This window comes from Pteropus alecto, unplaced genomic scaffold (genome assembly GCF_000325575.1).
Source record: "Pteropus alecto unplaced genomic scaffold, ASM32557v1 scaffold44, whole genome shotgun sequence".
Lineage (NCBI taxonomy): Eukaryota > Metazoa > Chordata > Mammalia > Chiroptera > Pteropodidae > Pteropus > Pteropus alecto.
The window spans coordinates 5,060,298-5,078,768 of NW_006436812.1; the positions used below are offsets into that span (position 1 = coordinate 5,060,298).

General features: G+C 53.5%; 2 protein-coding genes across 11 annotated transcripts in view; both read right to left on the minus strand.

The window, feature by feature from the left end:
* Positions 1–1,197: 1,197 nt before the first annotated feature.
* On the minus strand, positions 1,198–13,357 carry AMDHD2 (amidohydrolase domain containing 2). 10 transcript variants are annotated; one of them, XM_015591151.2, is made up of 13 exons: positions 13,186–13,357; positions 12,929–13,065; positions 12,710–12,849; positions 7,795–7,839; positions 7,182–7,236; positions 6,802–7,014; positions 6,626–6,714; positions 6,396–6,540; positions 6,211–6,318; positions 5,977–6,045; positions 5,660–5,802; positions 4,912–5,013; positions 1,198–4,492 (listed from the first exon to the last, which is right to left on the minus strand). In XM_015591151.2, the coding sequence occupies exons 1-13, from the start codon at positions 13,266–13,268 to the stop codon at positions 4,163–4,165; spliced, it is 1,659 nt and encodes a 552-aa protein (XP_015446637.1). In that variant the 5' UTR covers positions 13,269–13,357; the 3' UTR covers positions 1,198–4,162. The 10 variants fall into 10 exon arrangements, with proteins under 10 accessions (XP_015446637.1, XP_015446635.1, XP_015446636.1 ...); XM_015591149.2 differs by having other exon boundaries at positions 5,660–5,862; XM_015591152.2 differs by having other exon boundaries at positions 4,267–4,508; positions 5,660–5,862.
* A 143-nt stretch (positions 13,358–13,500) lies between these two features.
* Positions 13,501–18,471, minus strand: part of ATP6V0C (ATPase H+ transporting V0 subunit c) — a 5,725-nt gene continuing 754 nt past the window's right edge. The window contains exons 2-3 of the mRNA XM_006913930.3: positions 14,399–14,582; positions 13,501–14,241 (exon numbers count right to left, since the gene is read on the minus strand). Of these exons, the coding sequence (XP_006913992.1) occupies positions 14,037–14,241; positions 14,399–14,582 (389 nt within the window). The 3' untranslated portion in view covers positions 13,501–14,036. The remainder of the gene's footprint in view (positions 14,242–14,398; positions 14,583–18,471) is intronic.

Genomic DNA, 18,471 nt, shown 5'->3' on the forward strand with positions numbered 1-18,471 from the left:
GGCAGCGGCTTGTTGTCCTTTATAACAAACCCTTTGGGAACTATTTGACCTCTTCACCATTGATACAAGTAAAAGTTAGTAACATGGATATATCTTTTTTGTAGAAATTCAAGGAAGCTCTTACTCATGAATATAAGGTTGTGCAAGAATCTTAGTGGCAGCACAGCTTGAATGCAACACAAAAAGAAAAAAAAATGTAACCCACCAAAATATTTATCAAGAGAATTGTAAGTAAATCATGGTTTGTCCATGCTGGAGAACTCTCTGCAGCTACTGAAAAGAACAGGTCAAAGCTTGGAGAGGAGATTGAAGGCAAAGTAGCAAGTTGCAGAATATGAACTGGGAGCCTTTAACTTTTTTTTTTTTAAATTAGAATCTATTATACCATAGCATGGCCATGTAGTTCTTGAGTAACTCAAAGAGAATAGGGAGGGGAAAATACTTGAGGAAAAGGAAATTGCTAGAGCCCACTGGAGCAGCAGGTGGAGCCCATCAGGGGAAGAGGCGAGGGGAGCCAGGGAAGCCTTAGCTCTGAAGAAGGCAGCTAAGCAGGCAGCAGGGGCAGGGCGGGGAGGGGCAGCTGAAAGGGATAGGAAGGGCAGTTCTCAATTCTCGAGCCTCAATGGCAGCTAGTGTGCGAAGGCCAAGCCAGGCCGCTCTTCTCCCCTGGGGAGGAGTGGGGCACCCCGTCCACGGGTCTGGCCTGGCTGCCCCACCCAGGACAGTGGCCAGGAGAGGAGATAGACTCATCTGGCCTAGCGTAGTTCATTAGGACCGTGGCTAGAAGAAGGAGAGGGACAGCCCCCAGCTCTTCTCTGTCCCTTTGTGCCCAGAGTCTTTGTCCCTGGTTTGCCACAAAAGGGTGACCTCAGGCCAAGAGCGCAGTGGCTGGGCCTGACATGGTGAGGTTGAGTTCCACTCAGGGAGGGGCAGGAGGATGATCATAACTCTCCTGGGATGGGGCTAGAAGGGATGAGGCTGGAAGGCTGCCTTATGTACAGGGGTGGTGTGAGAGGTATTTCACTGCCAACCAGGTTCTGAGCCTGCACCTGGCCTGTGCTAGCATGTATATTATCCAATAACTTCTATGACCCTCATGGCATGGGAGGAAATGGGATTTGGGGGCTATAGAACCTGACTAATGTCACACGGCTAGTGTATTAGTTATCCAGCACTGGGTAACAAGTTGTCACAAAATTTAAAGGCATAAAACAATATTTATTATCTCACGTTTCACTTGGGTTAGGAATCCAAGATCTGCTGGGATAGGGGTGGGGAGGAACCCCATTGTCTTCAGTGGCATATGGTTTTTAAGTTAGGGAACATTTAACTTAGAGAACACTGGGAACTTTATTAAAAGAGAGAGATCCACATATCCTCAGTCAGGAAGCTCTCCATTTCATGTTCAACTTAAAAACAGTACATGGCAAAACAATATCCAAAATACAACCTCAGTTTATAACACGAACCAAGATACAAATGTGGAAAAAAAAAATGCAGGATCACCTTGTTAGAAGCTGCACCAAGATGTTATGGCAGGAGACTTGGAAGGCAGGTAAGGAAAGGTGGGACACAGTGGCACGTGGAGAGGAGCATTGAGGCGCAGAGGGGTCCTCAGGGTCGCAGTGAGGCCAGAAGGCGCACAGAGGCGGGGCCAGGCGGGTTGTGTCCTTTTCAGTCTTCGGGGCACGGTGGCCTGTGTCGGGGCGTTGAGGCTCGGGCCTCCGTGAGCCCTCTCGACTGCGCAGTATTGGGGTCTAGGATGCCCGCCCACTCTCTAGTTGATCAGAGGGCGACGTGCGTCCCTACTGCTATGCCGTGGCGCGTACCTCCGCATGGGGATCTCGATTCGTCCCGGTAAAGTCCCGCTCCAACTTTACTGGAGAAGCCGCCCCATACCTAGGCTGCAGGCCCCCGGATATGGCGAGCGGGTTGGACAGGAATCGTGTACGCCCTGCTGCTCAGACCCAGCCCCTGTTTGGGCATGGCAGCTGTCGGACTCTTCCCGTGGTTGATACTGTCCCTCCCCTACTCTCAAGCTTGCTTCCTTGGGCCTGAATCACCCGGAACCTCTCCAGGAATCATTGTCCGGCCCCCGAGCACCTCTTCCCCCACGGTGTCCCGGTGGGTGGGCTCAAAGCCTACAGGTCTGTCATCCCCATGAGGAGCCCGAGGCTAAGGAAAGAACACCCCTACCCACCTCGCCCCGCCCCCAGTGAAATCTGTATGAGCCTGGCACAATCCCGGTGCTTCAAGGGAGGTCTCTGGGATCCTAGACGCAGCGGTCACGTGGCCCTTGCCCCCAATCTGGAGTCCTGACTTGATGGCGGTTGCGAGGGGCTACCCTACCTGATCCCTGCACCAGACTCTGGGTCCTCAAGTCTTTCCCACTCATAGACACTAAAGAAGCCATGGAGATGATGTGGGCACTGCCAGGTGCTCCCCAGGGATCTTATCGCAGCCTGTGAAAATCACCCCCACCCATCAGTGTGTCAGACAGACACCTAGTGGTCCCCTCCTCCAATCCCCAGTCCACAACCACTAGGGCAAGTTTGTACCATCCCCGCCCATTTCATTTTATCTGGCCTCATAGCCAGTCCCTCAGTGTCAAGCCCTTGCTACTCCAGCAACTGGAAGACACGCTTAAAATGGCCACCTCAGACTCAAAAACAAAGAGAACCTTCCAGTATCAGGGATGGGGGGAAGGGGAATGTGGGTTAGTGTTTAATGGGTGCAGTTTCCGTTTGGGGTGATGAAAATGTTCTGGAGATGATGGTGGCGATGGTTGCACAATATGAATGTACTTAATGTCACTGACCTATGCATTAAAAAAACGGTAGACTGTTACAAGTATTTTATCACAATTAAAAAGTAAACTCTCCAACCACTGCCCCTAAACCTCAAATAAATTCCCAACTCATCACAGTTGCAAGGCCTAGCTCCAGTCCCCCATCCCCACACCTCTCTCCAGCCCTGGTGGCCATTAGTTCTGTTCTTCCAACATACTAAGCCCATGTGATTGGCCTTTGTGGGGCAATTCCTTTGTCCTGAGGTGCTCTTTCTTCCCAGCCAGTGCTGGCTGTTAACTCTGGTGCCACCTGGCTGACCACCAACCATCTCAATTAGCCCCTCCATGATTTCTGGGTGGAGACCCAGAAATGCTTTGGTGACAGGTCAAAGGGAGGTTCCTGGGGTTCTCCAGGCCATGCTAAATGCTGGCCCTGGTGCTCACCAGCCCTGGGACTCAGGGCTCGTTTCCTCATCTGAGAAAGAGGGATGACAAACAGCACACCCTTTTGGATTTTTGGCAGGTGAATGGAACAAGTGAACACCTGCAGATCACAAGAATGAGGCCTGGTACCAGGTGAGCAGTGACGACCACTGCTCAGCTTCTAACCTATTAGTCGAGCTCATCTTCCTTCTCCCAGGAACCTTTGAGAGGGCCAAGGAGACTTGGAAGGTGGGGCCCAGTTGCAGGGGACAGGATACTGCCCACCAGCAATGAGCAGGGTCATCCACAGCCATGCAAACACCAGAGTGCAGAAGGGCTCGTCCCACCCTCCTGGGAATTGGGTCAGAAGATGGGGCTCTTCAGAAAAGAAATGGAACCTCGATGATCCCAAGGGCTGGAGGTGGGACAAGAGCTGGGCCAGTTGGGCAGGCCAGGGAACAATGGCCAGGGACAGTTCAGAGGTCCTCCAACCACTGCCTCTTGCACTCAGAGTTGGGTAACCCAGCTCTGAAGGTCGGAGAGGAGTGCCTGGGGCCCTGCACAACTCAGGGGTGCAGAGACGGACCATGGGCCACTCACACACACCTGGCCCCCAAACCTCTGCAATGCCTGAGGCCCTTCCCTGCCCATCTCTTATCTCCACGATCAATTCTCTCCTGTTTAAAATTCCAAGGTGTACTACCCTTTTCCTCAGACCCGACAAGCAAACTTAAGTCGTCCACACTGACGGTCCCTAAGCCCCTTCCTGCTGGCTTTTGGCTTTCCAATCTGCAGCCCGTGGCTTCCACTCTTCTGCTCTCCATTCATTTCCAAATTGCACATCCACCTGCAAGTCTGCAGGCCTCAGATTCATTCTTCTAACAGAAAGGAGCCCTCCACTGGACCCCACAAACCTCAAAAGGCTGAGCTGGAGTCCAGCCACTCCCAACCTTAAGCCACAAACACCGGGGTTATGGTGGAAACAGCAAGAAGCCCAATTTGAAGCAAAACTCGAAGACCAAGGGAGTCCCAGCGGGAAGGCACATGGTTTATCCAAGCCAGCTGCCTCTGGAGCCAAGGCTGTCCACCCAGGGCAGGGCTCCCAGTCGCTCCCGGAGACCAGCTCCTCAACTGCCCAGCCCTGACAGTATCCAGCTGGGGCTGCGCGTTCACTCCAGATATGGTCCTCAAGTCACTGCTTGGCCTCGTCCGCCTGCCACACCAACTCGCCTGAGATGTAGGTGGCCCGGACATGGAGGGAATCATCGAGCACCACGAAGTCTGGGTCAAAGGTATGCTGTGAGAAGGAGGCAGGGGCGGGGTTGCCCCCACCCTCACCCCACCCCACCCTACTCCCACCCCATCCTACCCCCACCCCCAGGCTGGTAGGGAAACCAAGGCCTGGGACCCAACTTGTGTAGGATGCCCCAACCCAACACAGACTGACTGAGGCCCTGGAACCAAGACTCCTGGCAGCAGGAAACAAGGGACAAAGGTTCCAACGGTCTTTTTCCTGGCCTTGTTTCAGATACCAGAAAGCCTGGCCTGACGAGAAAGGGCCAGACCGAGGCTGGTAGCCAGGTAAGGCTGCCTGGGTATAGGGATGGTCCCATCCATCTGCCCGCCCTTGCCCTGTCCCAGGTCCCCTAAGAACTCCTGAGTCTTCAGGCTGCCTGGGCCGTCCCACATTAGACCCTGACCTGCATCAGCCCCAAAGTCCAGGGTCCCCTTGCGCTTCTCCAGTCCCAGCAGCTGGGCGGGGTGCAGAGACGCAGCCTCCAGGGCCGACTCGACACTGCAGCCTGCTCAGGGGACAGAGCTGGGTGACTATCTCAACCCCCAGCTGGCTCTGTTGGTGCCCTCCTTCCCCCTCCCCCATAGCCTCAGAGCTCCAAGTCCTAGATATGAGTGGAGGGGAGAACATATCCCAGGACTCTGCAACAGGCCCCATCCTTCCCCCAGTCCCACCCTTCCTAGCAACTCACCCATCCCAGCCCTGTAGGGACCCTCTGGACCCAAATGTCCGCAAACCCTTCCTCTTCTTGGGTCCCAGAGAGCTCACCCCACAAAAAAGTAGTACCCAGGGCATCCATGAGGCCACTTGGTACTTGGTACTTGCCCCTGCCTACCACCAAGAAGCCAAATGATCAACCCCAATTCTCTGTCCTCTGCATCACTCCCTAAGCCAGACCACAGCCATCTTCTGCCTCCCAGCCTGTCTCCCTGGTGCTCTAAACAGCACTTTGGACTCTGGTGCCCCCCAGCTCCCACTAGGACACCAGGGGTGCTGCCAAAAGCTCCATGGGGCCTGGCCAACTATAGCATCTGTCAGATACCACTGCTCCCCTCCCCTAGAACACTCCAACCCCCTTAAGAGGCTCCCACATGGCCTGACGCCAGATCTTGGATTGCTGCTCTGGCTCCCTATGCCCCTCCACAGCTCTGCACCTGCCAAGTCCTGCGATCCCACAGGCCCCAGGCCAAGGTTCTACCCTCATATGGGGTGAAGGCCCTTCTCTTGGGTGCTGTGGCTTCAGTGCCTGTCACTCTGGGTTCCAAGCCATCTGCTTGCTTGCTGTCCTCGTCCCCTGCTGTGAAATTCCTGTGGGTGGGACCTTGGCCACATTCCCAGTGTTCACCCCCAGGAAACCCTACCGGACATGAGAGATGAGGGATGTGGCCATAGGACCCTTGTGGTCCCCACTCTTCCCTCCAGTTTCTCCCAGATGCAGCCAACACACACACATACCCCCAGCCTCACTGACCTGTGGCCTGAAGGAAATGCCGAATGCAAACGTCCATTGGGGCTATGCTGCCACTCAATGTCTTGGTGCCTTGAAAGCAGAGAGCAAGTTCTGAAGGAGCCAGGGGCCACCAGGCACACTGGGTGGGGTGTGGGAGGCCAAGTGGGCTGGCAGGGGACACCCAGGTTCTTACATCCCACCAGAAAGGCTGAGGGGCTCTTCTCACATGACTGCAGTGGGGTAGAGGTCACTCACCTGCCACGTAGGCTGTCAAGCCATCTACCTCCACCTCCTGCTGCCCCAGTGTGTGACGGCCATTCCCCAAGCCCAGGGCAGGGACAGCGTCAGTGACCAGCACCAGTCCTGGGAAGGTGGGGGAAGAGGCCTCAGAACTTGCCCACCTTATCTCCTACATGCCCCTGTCCCACCCAGCTGCTCACCCTGGGGATGGGCCCTGTGGGCAATACGCAGAGCAGCAGGGTTGGTGTGCATGCCATCGGAGATCATCCCGTAAAAGATGTGACGTCCTGGGGGTAGCCTGTCACTGGTCAGAAGTCCCACGATGCCCGGGTCACGGTGGTGGAACTGGGCAAGGCCAAGAACAGGGGTAGCTGAGCCACAGCAGGAGCCCCAGCACGCCCACCCACCCAAGAGCCAGGACAGCACTCACAGGCAGCATAGCGTTGAAGAGGTGGGTGATGAAGGTGGCCCCACTCTGCACGGCTTCCTCTGCGGCCCGCAGGTTGGCCACTGAGTGCCCTGCATAGGGACCGAGACTCAGACTCTGCACCAAGCCCAGTATCCCTAGGTGGGCCCGCCTCCTCAGGTGAGGACATATTCCCTCACCTAGGGACACACAGATGCCACGGGCTGTCAGTGCCTGAATCACCTCATGGCTGCGGCCCAGCTCAGGAGCCAGCGTCACAATGCGGACATTGTCGAGGGGCCCGTAGGTAGCCAGCACATCATGGAAGGCGTTGGCCTCAAAGGAGCGCAGGTGGGCCTCGGGGTGTGCACCCCGCTTCTCCCGACTGATGAACGGGCCCTCCAGGTGCACCCCTGGGTGGAGGGAAACAAATGGCTCTAGCTGGACCCCTACCCTCCAGCACCCGCCCTAGCCCCTCTCACCTGCCCGCCCTCCCTCCCCATCTGGAGCAGGAGGGGCTGCCAACAGGTCCCTAAGGAGCCTCCCAGGGTCGGGGCGGGGAGAGAGGTCAGCCACTCACCGAGGACCCCTGCCCCATGGGGACCACCACTCTTCACGGGGATCTGAGGAAGGACCTGGGAGGAACCAGCTGTTAAAGCCCTGCCCCCCCATGGCCCAACACCCAGAGGTCAAAGCCCAGCCAAGGTCAGGGGTCAGAGTCTGGAGCTCGGCCCAGTGCCCACTGGCTTTCCATTAGGTATTAGAAGATAGTTAAAGGTCCCCAACTATAGTCAGGGAAAGCACAGTGCTCTGAACCAGCAGGACACAGGGTCAGCACCACCAAGAAATGACAGGCCCTAGAATATAAGACTGGCCTGCTTATGAGGACCAGGAGGCAAGGAGTCCCCAAGTAGGGGTCAAGTGCATAGGCACCAAGGGCAACTGCACCTGCCCTGGCCCTTAAAGTGGCCCAGTCCAGGCAGCAGCTGGGTCACAGTGAGGCGTATGCCCGAAGGGCCTGGACCCAGACAGGGTGACAGGCCTAGCCTCCCTGAGGGCCAGAGGCAGGAGGATGGCATGCAATCCAGGCAGAGCTAGGGGCAGAAACAGGGGCTCAGGCACTGATAGTGCAGCCATGCGTACCTGGAGCTGGACACAGCTGGGAGGGTCACTTGCGTGTGACAGGTACTCACATGACATAGGTATCTTAGGCAGGCGTCCCAGCCCACACCTTCCTCCTTCAAAGTGAGAAAGGATATGGAACAGGGACACTACAGAGTCCCTGGGGTGAGCTTGGTGGACTGCTGTGTCCTCCACTGGAACTCCTCACCACAAATGGAAGTACAGAGATTTTTAAGAAGCTTAAATCCAGTATAACAGAGAGAATGGGGAAGGGCAGGCCAACTTGGGAGCCTGACAAGCAGATGCTGGGCAGATGTGGGCAGACTTGCACAGTGGGGACAGGGAGGAAACATGGCCCCACAGCCCCCATGGGCTCAGGCCTTGGCAGCACCTGGCGCCTTGAGAAGTGGGGGGACCGACAGCAGGAACCTCATTAAAGGGCAGCTAGGTCCCCAAGTATGCTCCACCAAGTGCCTGGAGAAGTAAACCAGAGAGATTCTGGGCAAAAGGTGGGTCAAAGCATAAAATGAGGCAATTAGGCAAAGTTTATATTCTTAACACTACCAAAGGTCGCCAGTCAGGCCTATTCTCTCTGAGCAGAACAAGAAGACTCTTCTCTGGGTATCTGATCAGATTTGGAGAAAGGACTCAGGGATTTCAACCTAGTGGTGCCCCCAGGAACACGCCCTCCCCAGGCTCACAACTCTTGGTGGCTGGCTGGGACCTGGGACCTGTTCTCTATCAGAGTAGATGACCAAGGTCTACCAGCTTGGGAAAGCCTCTGAAAGGACACATGGAAAGCACAACTAATGACAGGACAAAGCTAGCCAGGGAGCAGAAATCTGAAGAGAGGAGGACATGTGAGAAGAGATTTCACACCAGTGAAACAAAAACGTAATTTTAGAAAAAAGGAATATTCCAGAGTAAAAGCAAGCATTTCTATGTTAAAAATACCAAAATAAATAAATAAATAAATAAATAAATGATGAATGAATGAATGAATGAATGAATGAATGAAGCCACAATAAGATGGAGCCAGAGCTGCCATGGCAGAGGAACTGCCTTGTACTTCTTATACCTCTAATCTTTGGAATATTAAAACAGGGCAAATTAACTGGGCCTAAGCAACACCATGTCAAGAACTGTTTGCAAAGATAACCAGAAAGCAGTGATTATGACTGCTGGACTGGTGACTACCGAACTGAAAATTAAAAACACTGTTTAGAATTAACATCGCTATGCTGTTATCTGCACCAATAGAAATGCCTTCCTTCTATTGATGTGATTGCCCCGCTTCCCTTTGTTATAAATACTATTGCCTTTGTCTCCGAATCAGAACACCATTTAGGCTTCTGTCTGAATCAGTGCTCCCTGAATACCTTTGCTTTGATCTCAAATAAATGCCTATTTCTCACTTTAAAAACCCTTTTTATTTTTAGGTTAATAAAAGTATGCACTAAAGCGAAAAACCAAGAGAACTGGGAAGATAAAAAAAAAGAGCTAAGAAAACAGAGTCAAAGAGGAAGGAGAGAAAAAAATGAGAGAAGCTATACAGGAGGCCCAACAACAGAATGACTCCCAGAAGGAAAAGACAGAGAAAATAATGGAGAAAAATCACCAAAGAAATAATTCAAGAAAACAAAAATAAAAACAAAAACCAAAAAACCCCACACAAAAAAACAAAAACAAACTTCCAGATTGACAGGGCCTGACGAAGGGCCAGCATAGTAGATGAACTCCTAGTCTCCACGAATGTCACCCTGAGACTTCGGAACCCAGGGACAAGGGGAAGATCCCAGAAGCTTCCGGAGGGAAGTACAGGTCACACACAAAGGATCAAGAGTCACATGGCTTCCAATTTCTCATCAGCAACCCTAGAAGCTCAAAGACAATACAGAAACGCCTTTAAAATTCTAGAGAAAAACGGCTCCTCACCTAAAATTCTAGCCTAGTCAAGCCATCAATCAAAAGAATAAAGAGATTTTCTGAACTTCAAGATCTCAAAACCTCTCACAACCCCTCTCTCTGAAAGCTACTGGAGGATATGTTCCACCAAACAAAGGCATAAAGCAACAAAGAGGAAGACACAGAATACGGGACAGAGAGATCCAGCAGAAAGAGGCCAGGGGACCCCCAGGTGAGGGGAAGGGGACTCCCAGGACAGCTTGGCCCAATGAGGCCAGCAGCCAGTGCTGGGAGAGCAGGTCCCAAAGGCTTCCACAGGAAGATGAAACAGATGGAACCCTTGGTACATCTAAATATCCCAACAGAAGAGTGAGACAACTGGCAGAAAGCCTGGCACTGAGTCAGTAGATAAAAAACTAAGCAAACAGAGAATATTAACTCCAAGAAAACAGAGTTGACAGGTAAGAAAACGTAAATGAGATACAAGTCCCCTTTACAAGTCCTCATGACTAATCTAACCAAAATTACAAGCTATTTGGAGATGATGGGAGCTGAAAGGGCATGAGAGAGGGCTCGAGGGGCCAAAGAGAGCCAATCATTATCTTTCCTGGTGGGAAGCAAATGCATACTGCTCTAAACTGAAAAGTCGAGCAGGAGTATCAACATAGTTTTTCGAGATGTAAGGGCAAATTCCAAAGGGTCAACTGAGCTGAAAGTGATTGTCCCTCAGTGGGAACTGGTGGGGACAAAGGGCTGCTGTTTTGCCTAACAAGCCATGTGCCATACATAAATTCACCAAAGATTAAAGAAAAAAAATAATAATCCAATGGCTTTTTTCCAGAACAGAGTTTTAAGAGGGAAAGCAAGAGAGCAATAAATAGAGAGAATAGAATAAAGGACAATCTGGAGGTGAAGGGAATGAGGCACCTTCAAGGCAGGAAAGCAGTGGGAAAGGTGAAGTGTCGATGGCGTGTGGGGCTAAGGCCAGGCTGCCTGCCCGAGGAGGTGCCTGGTCATGAGCAGCTCTTCCTCATGGATGGGTAGTGAAGGACAAGGCTGGAGAAGGAGACCCCAGAAAAAAGAGCAGGTGGTCTCAATGGACCAGAACATAATGACAAAGGACCCGGGTAACTTCTGAAAGTGGCAATCCAGTTTTGCCCAGTAAGAATGGGCCCTAGAGGATGGTGGGGTGATTGGAGGGGCAGGCGGGGGAGATATCCAAGTGAGCAATCCTATAGTTTCTATGATATTCATATTAACTTTTTCATATTCAAAGTCCTCCATGATTTCCACCATAAATCAATACATTCTCTGCCTCCCAAGGCCTTCATCCTCTAAGCACTGGGTGGCGGGTGGGGTGGGGGGCGGTGATGAGTGCTGAGAAGAAAATGTAAGATGGAAGTCCCACTGGCCAGAAACACTTTCTCCTAAGGAAAAAGACCTTGCAGTCTGTATCACAATGGGCGAGGGTACTGGGTAGATGGGAAGGCACATGGGTCAACTGGTACAACAGACACAACTAGGCAAAGGCCTTCCAGGCACATTGCTGGTGGGCAGGAGAGCCACTGCCTGGAATGGCTGGAATGTGCCTGGGGAGACAGCAGAGGCTTGGGAGGTGGGAAGGAATGTTGAGGAGGGTGGTATTTATTCTGCGGATAAGGATAAGGGGAAGAAGGGGAAGAGTGAAGTGCTGAGCCCTGTACATTGGGAAGGCCACTCTTCAGAAAACTAGCACAACAGCTACTAAGTCTCATTGGTGAGGACTGTGAAGGGGAAGGACAAAGAACTGCAGGGGGCGGGGGCACAAGAGGGTGGACGTATTTTTGGATTTCAGGCAGGGTGAATCATAGAATGATGACCAAAGAGAGACAAGAGAACCAGGTCTGGTTTGCAGCAGGAAAATGAGCTTGGTTTTTAACATTTAAAAATGTTAAAAATGATGGGAGAGCTGGGGGAAATTTCCAGAAAGATGTCCATAGCTGACATTTACCCAGTATTTAATATGTACCAGTACAGCGCTGAGCACCTGACAACCCAAAAGATGGATATCATGATTATTCTCACTTTAGGTTTGAGGAAACTGAGGCTCAGAAAGGAGTAAGGATTGTCTCAGTCACCCAGCTGATAAAGATAAAAATCAGGAGCCCACACCCTACCTCGCATAGCTCCTAGCTCTGACTCTGTGTCCACACATCCAGGAGGAAACCCCAGAGAGGGCAATGCAATCGGTGATCCTGGAATAGATCTTGTACTGGAAGAAAATAACTACAAAACTGGAACAAAGATGGTAGATTAAAGGATAAGTGTTTATTTCCAAAACTAACACTACTGTGCTCACATAATACCCATGCTTTTTAGAAGCAGTTAAGAATTAAAGAGTAAAGAGTTGTGATGTATGCAATCTACTCTGAAACAGCCCAAGAAAAAAGAATCATATACACAGAGAGAACAATGACAAAATTTAAAAATGTGGCAAAGAGTAAAGTGGAGGACCTGCAAAAAAATAAAATAAAATTTCTTAAAAGAAAAGGGACCCTGGACACATGAATGGCAGGACGTGTAGGTAGGAAGGAAAATGAGAGGGGGTGGGATGCGGGCAAGAGCGGCAGAGAAAGCTTGGAGTGCAACGGACTTCTCTGGAAGGCGTTTTTTCCCAGAGTCACATACCACAGACAGGTTAGGGAGGAAGAGCCTGAGGAGCCACTAAGGATATGGCAGTCAGAAAGTCCACATCCACCTCAGTCAAGGAGGTAGTTTCTGAAGCCTGGAGGTGGCCAGAGCGCAAGGTGGGGAGGGTGTGTGGCAGGAAAGGTGCTGATGCAGCAAATGTGGAGGCCTATGGGGACAGCTGCAGAGGCAGTCAGAGACACCATGGCAAAGGGTCTAGGGAGGCAGGCAGGGGGACAACTTGAATGAGAAAGCCCAGGAAGCAAGACCCCAGAACTAGACCCAGGGAGGCCAGCAGGTGAGGCCGCACCCAAGTGCCAAGGGGCACTTGTGGGGAGAGGAGATCATATTTGAAAATTAAAGGGCTGGCTACTTCTTGGCTCTCTCTGCTTGAGGTTGGGAGCCTGACCTCACCTTGTGATAAACCTCCGGTGGCGAGGTGACTAAGGTGGGACAGAAGGAGGTGACTCCGTGCGGCAAGAGCCTCCGGGCTACCAGGGCGACTCCTGAACCCACATCCTCTGTGGCCTGTGAGAAGTCAACGCCAAATCCACCTGCGGCCACAGAAACAGGGGATTGCACAGTGCTCAGCGTTCCTTCCCTGGCTCTCCAACCCCGGGCCCTGAGACATACCGTTTATCTGCACGTCAATGAAGCCGGGTGCCAGGATGCAGCCCCCGCAGTCCCGCTGCTCATCGGCCACGAGCCGCTCCTCAAAGAACAGTCTCTCCGGGTCCAGAATGCGGCCCCCGCGCACCCACAGGTCCTCCCTGCGGACAGAGAGGGGCGGGGGCTCGGTTCGCGGGCCCCACACCCCACCCTCAACCCGCGGCCCCCCGCCGCTAACCCGAGCAGCGCAGGGCTGCGATCCCACTGGTCCCACATCCCACCTGAGCAGCTTCCGGCCCCGAAGAATGCGGCAGTTGGTGAACTGTAACACTGGGGTACACATGGCGCCCTTCTCCCTGCGCATCTTAAGCCGCGCGAGCCTAGCCGAGATGGGGGAGCCAGCAGCCGCGTAGCCAAGTCCTGGCCCAGAACGCGGCTGATTTCACGTGACCCTCAGCTGACTAATGCGCGTGTCACATGACCAACGTGCCCATGTGACCCAGGCCCCATGTGACTGCGCGCCCTCCGGTGACGTTGCGGCGCAGGAGTCGGACCCCTCCCCGCCTCCCAGTCCACATAAGCGCTGCACACAGGAATCCAGTCACATCCGAGAACTTTATTGGACACGACTCGGGGCCTGGCAGGCCCAGCACACAGCCCCACAGTGGGGGCGAAAGGACGGTGGTTCCATCCAGAAGTCTCAGGGCACACAGTAACCCCACAAGGCGACACTCTAAAGATTACTATATAGTTGGGAGACGGAAGGCTGCTCCACAGACGTGTGAACAGGTCAAATCTTTATAAATAAACATCCAGTGAAGAGAAAATGACAACTCTAATTCATCCTTATACACAGAGCACTCTAGGGCAGGTAGATGGGTGGGGGCAGCCAGAGGCCTGCATCCTCACTGGTCAGGGGCCTGGATGAATGATGAGTGGGCCCAGATGTCCACGCACGGGGCGGGTGGGGTGGGGGGGGGCAACAGACAATGGGCACTAGGACACTGCGCATTTACAAGACCAACTACTGGGGGTGCAGCTGCCCCGTGCATGTGTGTCAGGCTGTTCATTCTGGAATGAGGAGGGAGTGGTCTTTACATCATATTCTGTGGCTGGTGGGCTTGGAGAGGGGCTACTTTGTGGAAAGGATGAGCGCAACGATGAGACCGTAGAGGCCCAGCACCTCCGCGAAGATGAGGATCAGGATCATGCCCACGAATAGTCGGGGCTGCTGGGCAGTGCCCCGCACACCAGCATCCCCCACAATGCCAATGGCAAAACCAGCTGCCAGCCCACTCAGGCCCACACTCAGGCCAGCTCCCAGTTGGAGGAAACTCCTGGGGGAGAGAAGATACAGGACGGACATTAGTGCCTGCCAGAAAAGATGGCAGGCATCGGCCACCACCAGCCACCCGCCAAATGCCCACTCCCCAGCCCCGTGCACTGGCCTGATCTGGGACAGGGCAAGGTATGGGGGAGAAACCCAGAACTCACCTGTAGAGAGTGATGTGTTCATTCAGAGAATTGGCAATGAGGACTGCCACCACCAGGCCGTAGATGGCAATGATGCCAGCCATAACCACTGGGATGATGGACTTCATGATCAGCTCTGGCCGCATGACCGACATCGCCGCAATGCCGGTGCCACTCTTAGCCGTACCATAGGCAGCGCCCAGGGCTGTGGGGAGGGGAGGAATGAGATGAGGTAGGACCTAGGTGTAGCTCTGGCACAGTTGAGGGTTACCTCAAGTTATCAGAGGTAAGGGGTAGATGAAAGTGGCACCCAGCCAGGGGCAGGAAGTGGCCATCAAGGGGAACAGATGGGCACTCAGGGAACAGAAATAGCTGTTTCTAACTATCCTCTACCAGAGGCCCTTATGACTGCCGGGGCTATCTGGCCTCTTACTCTGCTAAGAAATCTTGACCTGTGCTCTCCAGTACTCCCCAAGCCTGCTAAAAGGTGGAGCTGTGACAGGCTGGCAGCTCAGTCACACAGGAAAAAAGGCAGCTGGACACCTTTTGTCCCACCTAGAGTCTGAGGCACTCAGGTCAGAAAAGGCCCGGAAAAGCATGAAATGATTGCATGAAATGATGTTGTGCCAAGGTCATTCAGCTGGCTCTGGGGCTATACTGAGGGCCATGCTGAAAGCGCCCCACCGCACACAGGGTCTGAACACTAGCGGATCAGGGGAATTGGCCTGGCAAGTCCTGTCCTCTCAGGCCAGAGTTTCCCTGACTCCTGGCCCTGGGGCATGCTGCTGGGAGGGCTGGCAATTGTGTCAACGGAGTTAGTGCATCTGCAGCTACACAGCAGGCCTAGACCCTCAAGTTTGGAGAGAATCCTCTCTAAATGACCAGGGAGGAGAAAAGGCGAGCCAAGGAGAGAATGGGGCACAGGAAGACGACAGGGCTGTGGAGCCAACACCCAGCCTGACTGTGAGTCCTCGGCAGACCCCCTAGAAGCCTATCTTCTGCCTAAGGCCTCCAGTAGCAGGTGGGGAGCACCAGAGCTGCCCTTCTCCCTCTTCCTAGGGTGTGCTGCCTTCCTGAGTTTCCCTCTTCTCATCTCTGTCCTTGAGTCAAGTTTTGCACAGAACAGAGCCACAGGGGTTCCAGGCAGCTCTTCTGACTCCTGTCACCTATTCTCCAGGGTCCCACTGTTCTTGAGCATAGGATGACATGTGTCAGAGATGGAAGGCACAAGGACAACCCCCATCCCTCTGCACATTTTATTGACCTATTTGGGCCACAAGATGCCTACTCTGCTCATCACCAAGTCAGAGGAGCACTGCCTTCCCAAGATTCTAAGCCTGGTATGGAGACAGATGCGGCATCTCCAAGCAGTGTGACATGTTCTAAGAGTGGGGAGGAGGGTGCTGGTGGGGTCTGGGGAAGGGCTTCATAGAGGAGGTGATATATGAATGGAGGGGTGACAACGAGCAGGAGAAGATCCCAAACAGCATGAATGGAGACACAAAGATGGTGCTGGATGGGGAGTGAATGGAAGGAGGCAGCGGCAGGGGGACAGAGGGACCTGCATTGTCCCCTCCACAGGGTCCCAGAGGCACTTCAACAGCACCATGCCTAGACACTCAGTGCCTTAAGCCTGGGGCTCAGGAGCCTTTTCTGGAACTCTCGCGGCTACAGTGCATTCTCTGGCCTACCGCAGGCCTAACATGTTAGGCTGTGTCACATTACGTGCAAGGGGCCAGTGCCACGGCTCATTACTCAAGGGGGAGGGTACAGGCTGCTGCACAGCACTGGGTGGGAGATAGTTTACAGGGAACGCAGCATCCCAATGAGACCCTGCCAGAGGCAGGAAGTGAGCTGGGCCCTTCTCTCAAAGGGCAGCAGGGAGATCATGTGGCTGGGGGCGGAGGCAACAAGAGGAACAAAGAGAAGAAACAGGGATGACCACTGGGAGGGAAAAATGGTCTGACTGGGCAGCAGCAGGTGTCTGGGAAGGATCTGGACGCCAGCTTTGGAAGGCAAGCCTGACAGGGCTCCAGATGGAGTGGAAAACAGAAAGACTGAGTTCTGATGGCAGTTCTGGGAACACAGCACCAAACACAGGGTGTTCACCAGCAGGGAGGAAGTCACAGAATATACGGAAAAGGAACAACTGACAGCTTCGTGGAAGACATGATGAAGAAAGATTTTTGTCACAAGTTAAAGAAAAAAGGGGAAGCTAGAATGGGAGACGGGGATTGGGGAGGCCTGAGAATGAGTGGGCCTCCTTTGGTTGTAAGACGACAGACATATCAACCAAGCAATAGGCAGGCCAGGGGCAATCTAGGCCAGGACCCGAGGACAGAGCTTGGAGTTAGCGACATCAGAGGCCTGAGAACTGAGGAGCTTGTTCAGGTATGCACAGGAGATAGATGAAGACAAGCCTTTGAGAAAGGCATGTTTAGAAAAGGAAATGAAGAAAGAAGCTAACTACAGTAGGACCATATTATGCCCCACGTGGGGAGAAAAGCAGGAGTGGAGCTGCATTCAGGCCAACAGGAATGCATGGCCCAGATCACCAGGAGCCTGGGGCAAGCAAACAAGCCCTGGATTAGTGCTCTCCTGTTCTCAGTAACTTTTGAAGATCTGCTCATCGAGCTCCATCTGAAAGCACCAAGTTCTAGAAAGAGAGCAGAGAGCAAGAGAAGTACCTGGTAACTGGAAACCAGGAACTGGTACAGAAAAAGGGTTCAGAGGCAAACTCAGTGACAGTCAGAATCCCATGTGGGCAGGGATCTTGTTTTGTTCACTGATGTCTCCATGTGCTTGGCACGTAGCAGGAGCTCAGTCAAGACTTGCTGAATGAATGACAGCGACAAGCAGCACCCCACAGGTGGACAAAGCCTGAAGGCAAAGAGCAGAAAAAGCTGGGAGACTAAGGCATGGAAGCCTGCTGAGAGGCTGCTGCTGGAAAGCTGTCAGCCTCTGAAGATGTGGAAAGAGCAGGCACCGGCGCGGTGGGAAAGGGAAGTCCAGACCACTTCTCCCACAAATGACCCCTTACTTGCACATGATGGGAAGGGCAGGGCTCACTCAGAAGCTCGTGACTAGCAGGCAGGCCCATGCAGGCCCAGGCAGAGGGAAGCCCCTGAGAGGACAGAGCCTCCTTGCCCTCACCCCACAAGTGTTTACAGTCAGCAGAAACTGTTTGGAGTTCAAACCCTCCACAAGCCTGCCTAGGGAGCCTCCCAATCCATCAAGTAGGGCGGGGCAGGGATTTGTCATCAAAGCCAAAAACCAGACCTAGACCAGGCCAGACCAGTCCACAGGGGCTGCAGCTGGGCCAAGACTCACCTCTCTGGGTTCCACATTCCAGGGCCTGGCCCAAAGTTCTTTCTCCCAGGCAGGCCAATTTTCACTAAATTTGACACCCCAGAACTGGCCAGACCCAACTTCAAAACCAGGGTGCCATGAAGAACCTCGAAAGGCCCCTTATCCTTGCCTAGGGCAACCCCTCCCAAATCCAGGTCTCAATGAAGGGGAGAAAGGTCATTCATTCATTCATTCTCATTCATTGGGGCTGGAACTGAAATAAACTCTTGTAAGGACAAAGACCTAATCCCCCCAAGCTGAGGTTCTGTAAGACTCTCACCCACCTCTAAGCAGCCTCGTAGCAGGCGTCCACACAACACAGAGCTAATGCTGGCCTGACTTCCAGATATTCATCCTTCGTCCTCGGCCTATCTGAACCCCATCTCAATTCCACACACTCCCATCCCTGGGTCCCTGCTGGCTCTCAGGACCAACCCCTAATTCCAGTTTTCCCAACCAACCCACACAGGGCTATTGGGAAACAGTGACAAACCCTAACCGGAAGCACCTGCCTCTAGGTACGACCTAACCCGCGCCGGTAGGCAGGGCTACTAAGGGCGAAAGCTGTGGACCTCCGAAGGGAGTGCTAGGGCCAGACCCCCCACCCGTCACGAACAAGGCTGGCCCCGCGTCGGGAGAGCTTCCCGAGGTGTGATGTCACACCTGCCCGCAGGACTAGGGGGGCGGGTGCGGAGCAGGCGCAGGACCGCGCGCCCCCACCCCAGCCTCCCTCCCGCCTCTCCCGG